The sequence below is a fragment of the Eptatretus burgeri genome, chromosome 6 (genome assembly GCF_056783735.1).
Source record: "Eptatretus burgeri isolate ZD-2024b chromosome 6, Ebu_testis_v1, whole genome shotgun sequence".
Lineage (NCBI taxonomy): Eukaryota > Metazoa > Chordata > Myxini > Myxiniformes > Myxinidae > Eptatretus > Eptatretus burgeri.
Genome location: NC_140966.1, coordinates 99,763,314 through 99,770,813, shown reverse-complemented (window position 1 = coordinate 99,770,813; position 7,500 = coordinate 99,763,314). Strand labels below are relative to the sequence as shown.

Below are 7,500 nucleotides of genomic sequence, written 5' to 3'. Positions count from 1 at the left end.
CCCTCTCTCTCTCTCTTTCTCGCCCTCGCTCCCTCTCATCCTCTCTCTCGCACTCTCTCCCTCTCACCCTCTCTCCCTCTCGTCCTCTCTCCCTCTCGCCCTCTCGCCCTCTCTCCCTCTCGCACTCTCTCCTACCCTCTCTCTCTCCTGCCCTTTCTCTCCTGCCCTCTCTCCCTCTCGCCCTCCCTCTCACCCTCTCTCTCACCCTCTCTCTCACCCTCTCTCTCGCCCTCTCTCTCGCCCTCTCTCCCTCGCCCTCTCTCTCTCGCCCCTCTCCCCCTCGCCCTCTCTCTCGCCCTCTCATTTCCTCTCTCACCCCTCTCGCCCTCTCTCGCCCTCTGTCTCGCACTCTCTCTCCCCTCTCCCTCTCTCTCTCCCCCGCCCCCGCCCTCTCCCCCTCTCGCTCTCGCTCTCTCTCTCACCCTCTTTCTCTCTCGCCCTCTCTCCCTCTTGCCTCCTCTCTCTCTCGCCCTCTCTCCCTCTCATGCTCTCTCTCGCCCTCTCTCTCTCTCCCTCCCTCTCTCTCTCACCTCTCTCTCTCTCTCTCTCTCTCTCTCTCTCTCTCTCTCTCTCTCTCTCTCTCTCTCTCTCTCTCTCTCTCTCTCTCTCTCTCTCTCTCTCTCTCTCTCTCTCTCTCTCTCTCTCTCTCTCTCTCTCTCTCTCTCTCTCTCTCTCTCTCTCTCTCTCTCTCTCTCTCCCTGTCGCCCTCTCTATCACTCTCCCTCGCCCTCTGTCTCTCTCTCTCTCCCTCGCCCTCTCTCTTTTTCCCCCTCGCCCTCTCTCTCTTTTCCCCTCGCCCTCTCTCTCTTTCCGCCTCCCCCTCGCCCTCTCTCTCTCCCCTCACCCTCTCTCCCCCTCGCCCTCTCTCTCTCCCCCTCGCCCTCTCTCTCCCTCCACCTCGCCCTCTCTCTCTCTCTCCCCTCGCCTTCTCTCTCTCTCTCTCTCTCTCTCTCTCTCTCTCTCTCTCTCTCTCTCTCTCTCTCTCTCTCTCTCTCTCTCTCTCTCTCTCTCTCTCTCTCTCTCTCTCTCTCTCTCTCTCTCTCTCTCTCTCTCTCTCTCTCTCGCCCTCTCTCTCTCTCGCCCTCTCTCTCTCTCGCCCTCTCTCTCTCTCGCCCTCTCTCTCTCTCGCCCTCTCTCTCTCTCTCTCTCTCGCCCGCTCTCTCTCTCTCCCCCTCTCTCTCTCGCCCTCTCTCTCGTCCTCTCTCTCTCGTCCTCTCTATCGTCCTCTCTCTCTCTCTCTCTCTCGCCCTCTCGCCCGCTCCTGCTCGCCCTCTCTCTCTCTCTCTCTCTCTCTCTCTCTCTCTCTCTCTCTCTCTCTCTCTCTCTCTCTCTCTCTCTCTCTCTCTCTCTCTCTCTCTCTCTCTCGCCCTCTCTCTCTCGCCCTCTCTCTCTCTCCCTCCCACTCTCTCCCCCTCGCCCTCTCTCTTGCTTTCCCCCTCGCCTCCTCTCTCTGTCTCTCTGTCTCGCTCTCTCGCTTTCTCTCTCTCTCGCTTTCTCTGTCTTCCTGTTCATTCATACCCTTGATCTGTCCAACTGTGGCACTCTTCCATCGAAGATGGTGATCTTATCCAACTGTGGCACACTTTGCTCTTCCATCGTCTTCGATTTTGCAAGCAAAATTTACCTCCTTCGTTTTGTTTATTTTCACACTAAAAGATTCAAATTTTCAACAACAGAAACCCTTCCTCTCCTCGTGTTTTCTCAAAACTGAAAAATGTCATTGCCTTGCCCATATGTTTCTGTCCGATGTGTGCAGGTTCACTCGATTACAACCTTGCTTTGAAGGGGAAATATTCTGAAAAAGAGGCATTGCCTCTCATGAAGCAGGTGAGCTGAAAGAGGTTTCATCATGAGTTTGGTGTTTATGATTTGTTTTGAAATATGACAGAAAGCATTGAATTTGAAATTATCAAGTCTTAACAATCAAACTCTGTGTCCATATTTTAATATTTTTCATCCTTCCAGATGGCTTGTGCTTTTGAGTTTATGCACGAGCAGAACATTGTCCACAGGGACATAAAGGTAACCAACTACACTCGTGTCGACCATGTTGCATTCTTTTGTCACACCGGGAGCCTGATTTATACGTGCCTAACTACTCTTCCATCCTTGATCTCTATCCACACAGAACCCTCTTCATTAATTCCCTCCTTCAGATCACCCCTTTTTCTCTTGATAGAATATATTGTCCTTTATTGAGCTTGCTCCTTCTCCTCCTCCTGCTTTCTCTTTCCTATCACTCCTCAACATATTATGACCTTCTCATTCTGTCCTCCAGCTAAACCAAGTCTCACGAACTGCAACTCCACCATTTGTACTTCTCGCTGTCTCCTGTCACGTTAAGCTCCTCCATATTATTACATAAACTTTGACATTGATAGAGGATTTTTTTTAAACTTTTGTCTTCCTGGAATTTCTTCCCCCTTTCTGCCCTTCTCATTCAAATTTGAATATTTCTTTTAACATATTTTATCATCGAGGATTTGATGTTTTTTTAACATAATGATTTCTGTTTATTCTCCAGCTTACAAATGTGCTTTGCACGACTAAGAGGAACGTGAAGATCATCGATTTTGGCGTTGCTACATTTTTCATGCCAGGTGAAAAATTTGTTGGCTTCCTTGGAACACGTGCCTATATGGCACCAGAGCTCTTCACCAATGGCTATGAATGTCCCCCGGCTGATGTGTGGGCACTTGGCATCTTGTTCAAGACATTACTCGTTGGACATGGATTTCTGACTTACAATAATATTGAGGTGAGTATCATTTAATACAAAATCCCTCATAAACCATGAATTGAACAAAAAAACAAAACCTACCAATCTGAAGTAAACATGCAACTGGCATTTTCATCTTCACGAACCACCTCCATTGATCACCATCTTCGTCTAAATTGCTCGCACAAGGCTCAAAACGATACGGTTCCATAATCCCCCCAAAAGTGTTTCCATCACTATTTTTGTCTCCAATCGTTTCCGTAATATCCCACTGATCAGTTTCAACATCGGTGCATCAGGGATCGGCTGTGTGGACGACCGATCAGCACTCTCCCCAACCAGTTCTTATAAGCTAAGTTCCCTGACCATTTACGTTGTTTTGCTGTGTCATTTTTATTCCTGTTTTGCTCTTTGTATTTCATCAACTGTTCTGTCCCAGACCATGTCCTATGTTTGATCATTTCGTTCATCTCTCGAGTTCAGTCGGGCCTCCTTGTGGTGGTTGAGTGTGTGCTTTCCCTTCGTTTTCTGCCTCGTTTTTGCTTCTTTGTTCCATTGTAATTTCTGAACCCTCAGCTCAATCCTTTTCCCCTCCACCCTCAAAAGTTAAAAGAAAATATCGCTCATTCTTCACCCAGAAAAAACAAGAACAAACTCTTTGGGGGTGGTTTGGGGAAAACCCATCAACAACAACAATGGGATCTTTTTTGTTTTTGAAACTCCACTCTCATTTTCCTATCCTTCCTTTACAATATCACCAAATGTAATGAAACTTTTCTCTTCCTTAAAACCCATTCACAACATTCAAAAAAATACATTCAATAAAACGCTTCCAAAATATATCTGAAAGTACCTCACTCTGCTTATTACTCCATCATGAACAACCCTTTTATTTTTCTTCAACAAATCTCTTCCTTTTCTATTTGACAAGGCTTATTTTGCAAAACCTCCTCAGTCCTAAATGCCTAGTTAAACCAGCCTCCTCTTTCACTTACAGCTGAATTTTCCTCCGTGCCTTCAACCAAAAACACCACCACCCCACCGATGAAGCCTTTCGCAGGTTATCCAGTCTGGGAATCCTGAGGCGTTAATTTTGCAAAGACTGTGTGCACACGACAATAATTTTCCCCTCATGTCCATTCATGGTGTCAAAACCCTCCGTGACAGTTGTCCGCTCACCCCCATCAGCTCCCAAGTCATCCTGCCCCCTCTCCCCTCTCTACCTCCACCTCATCCTGCCCCCTCTCATCTTCCCTCTGCCATGCCCTTCCCTTACTCCTCTCCCTCCCAGCTTCAACCTTGTCCCCCCTGGCCTCCCCCCACCCTACTCCCTCTCCTTGCTCCTCTCCCACATCCCTAACTGTGTGCTCCGAGACCTCCTTTCCAACCTGACAGACCTGAGGCGTCCATTCCAAACTGAAAGCTGCAATAAACCATACATCATCTACTTAACTGAATATTTCCTCCACAGGATGTCCCTGACTCATTAGTGTCTCTCCCTGGCTATTGTCTCCTCCAGTTTGATCGACCTGAACCCCTGTCCTGGTGGAGGAGGTGCACTTTACATCAAAAACTCAATTTCTCACTATCCATGTACTCAATCTGTGAACTTTCCCTCCCAGATTTCCCCAAATGGCGAATCTTCCCTCCTGGATTTGATGATGAACAACTTCCACGCCAAAGTATCTTGCTCGTCATCTGCTCCAATTGGCTCGTCTGAGCTTGTGAAGGTCAACATCTCTCTGGTTATTCTCAGAGAACAGCCTCTGCACTGGCAACTCTGGCAGTTCATTCAAGCAATCTGGCAGGGACTGCAAGTAGCCATCACACTTCAGGACTGGTCTCCTATATCCACCGCCGCTTATATCAATTGAGCTTGCGATTTCTTCCACAGAAACTGCTCTCTTTTATGCTCAGATTAATCCCAACTCGTCTTCAATTATCCAACCCATCCTCCTGCTCTTGGTACTCTGAATCCTATCATGAGGAAGTTGCCATCAAAAAAAAAAAAGAATTCTCCTCCTGGAAGGCAAATTCAACCAAAGGCAACCTCAAGTCATTTCACAAAGCCCACAAGTGTGTGTCCACACTCAGGAGAGCCAGAAAACAATGTCTGTCCAATCTCAATAATGAACTTTCAAACCTGTCTCACTCCTCTAAAACCTGGTGGTGCCTTGTCAAGTCTGTCTCCAGTGTATGCTCCCCTTTCATGTCCCTCACTTGAAATGGCACCACAGCTGGCTCCACTCATGAGAAGGCTGAATGCCTCAGTTCTATGTTTGCTTCCAAATGTTGTGGCCCTAAACACTCTCTCTCCATATCCACTCGTCCCAGTCATACCCAACTGATTATTTTGCACCTGAAAAGGTTGGAAAGTTTCTGGCAACCCTCGACTCTGACTCTCCAATTGGACTGGACAGCATCAGCTCATGTGTCCTTAAAAACCCTTTCCACTGCTCTTGCGCTTCTTCTCTCTGCCCTTTTCATTCTGTCATTTACCACAGGTCATCTTCCATATGCTTTGAAATCAGCCAACATCACAGCACTACATCAAAGAAAAGTGAAAAAAACGGATTCGCTCAACTGCAGACCAATTCACTTTCTTCCATTCAGCAAGGTCATGGAATCTATCATTGCAGTTGACATAAAATCATTCCTTTTCTCCAACAGCTTCATAACAAATCATCAATTTGGATTATTACGAGGTCACTCTACCCTGGATAAGCTGCTTGTATTCTTGCAACAATGGATGAGGCCCTCAACCTCATAAATGAAATTAGAGCAGTCTCTGGACATATCTCGTGCTTTTGATACAGTTGAGCATCCTGCCCTGCTCTCCAAACTGTCTGCCTCTGGAATCCAAGGCCAAATCCACTCTTGGATTACCGACTTCCTCCACACCTCACACCTCTTCTCACACCTCTTCTCACACCTCTTCTCACACCTCTTCTCACACCTCTTCTCACACCTCTTCTCACACCACTCCCTCACACCTCTCCCTCACACCTCTCCCTCACACCTCTCCCTCACACCTCTACCTCACACCTCTCCCTTTCCCTCACACCTCTCCCTCTCCCTCACACCTCTCCCTCACACCTCTCCCTCAAACCTCTCCCTCTCCCTCACACCTCACACCTTTCCCTCTCCCTCTCCCTCTTTCTCACACCTCTTCCTCACAGCTCTCCCTCACACCTCTCCCTTACACCTCTCCCTCTCCCTCATACCTCACACCTCTCTCATACCTCTCCCTCACACCTCTCCCTCTCCCTCACACCTCTTCCTCTCCCTCACACTTCTTCCTCTCCCTCACACCTCTCCCTCTCCCTCACACCTCTCTCTCTCCCTCACACCTCTCCCTCTCCCTCACCCCTCTCCCTCACACCTCTCCCTCTCACTCTCCCTCTCCCTCACACCTCTCCCTCTCCCTCTCACTCACTCCTCTCCCTCTCACTCACACCTCTCCCTCTCTCTCTCCCTCTCCCTCACACCTCTACCTCTCCCTCATACCTCGACCTCTCCCTCATACCTCGACCTCTCCCTCACACCTCTCCCTCTCCCTCACACCTCTCCCTCACACCTCTTCCTCTCCCTCACACCTCTTCCTCTCCCTCACACCTCTTCCTCTCCCTCACACCTCTCCCTCTCCCTCACTCCTCTCCCTCACACTTCTCCCTCTCCCTCACACCTCTCCCTCTGCAGCACTTTATCGAAATCTAAGCTTTATGGGAGAGTGGTCAGACAGAAGCCACTCCTGAGAAAAAGGCACATGACAGCACACCTGGACTTTGAAAAAAGTCATGTGAATGATTTTGAGAGCATGAGACAAAAGATTCTGTGGTCTGATGAGATGAAATTTAAACTCGTAACCCTGAATGCAAAGCACTACATCTGGCAGAAACCAAGCACACCTCATCACCCATCCAACACACTCCCAACAATTAATCATGGTGGTGGCAGCATCATGCTATGGGAATGCTTTTCAGTGGCAGGCACTGGGAGACTTGGAAGGATAGAGGCAACAGGAATGGAGCCAAATACAGGCAAATCCTTGAGAACCTGCTTCAGAGTGCAAAAGACCTGAAACTGTGGTGAATATCTATGTTCCAACAGGAAAATGACCCCAAGCATGCAGTCAAAGCAATACTGGATTGGCTTCAGAACAAGAACGTGAAAGTCCTTTAGTGGCCCAGCCAAAGCTCAGACTTGAATCCCATTGAGAATCTGTAGAAAGACTTGAAGATTGCTGTTCACCGACGCTCCCCATCCAACTTGACAGAGCTTGAGCAAATCTACAAGGAAGAATGAGAGAAAATCCACAAATCCAGATGTGCAAAACTGATACAGACATACCCAAGAATATTCTTAGCTGGAATCGCTGTCAAATTCGCTCTACAAAGTATTGACTTAGGTGGTTGAATTCTTATTGACGAAAGACATTTGAGCTTTTCATTTTTCATTTATTTGTAAAAAATTCCAAAAACATGTTTTAACTGTCATTGTGGGGTATTTTGTGTTATGTGGATCGGTGACAAAAAAATCCATTTTAAATTGATGCTGCAACACAAAATGTGACAAAAGTCAAGGAATGTGAATACTTTCTGAAGGGACTGTATGTGTTTGTAAAGGTTAAGATGGGCTGATTTTCTCCACAAAATTGCTCGAGTATGTGCCAACTCAGATTGATAGGAGAAGATGATTGTCTTATTTGCTCTTTTCTAATTCTTGTTTGGAACCGATTTTTGTTTTTTTTTATTGCTGAGACTACTGAGACCCATTCAACC

At 47.6% G+C, this 7,500-nt stretch overlaps 1 protein-coding gene across 1 annotated transcript in view; it reads left to right on the top strand.

Moving 5' to 3' along the window:
* LOC147025449 (uncharacterized) overlaps window positions 1-7,500 on the top strand; it is a 46,042-nt gene that overhangs the window by 36,912 nt on the left and 1,630 nt on the right. Inside the window, exons 12-14 of the mRNA XM_085887082.1 lie at window positions 1,757-1,827; window positions 1,966-2,022; window positions 2,525-2,758. Coding sequence (XP_085743208.1) covers window positions 1,757-1,827; window positions 1,966-2,022; window positions 2,525-2,758 — 362 coding nt within the window. The remainder of the gene's footprint in view (window positions 1-1,756; window positions 1,828-1,965; window positions 2,023-2,524; window positions 2,759-7,500) is intronic.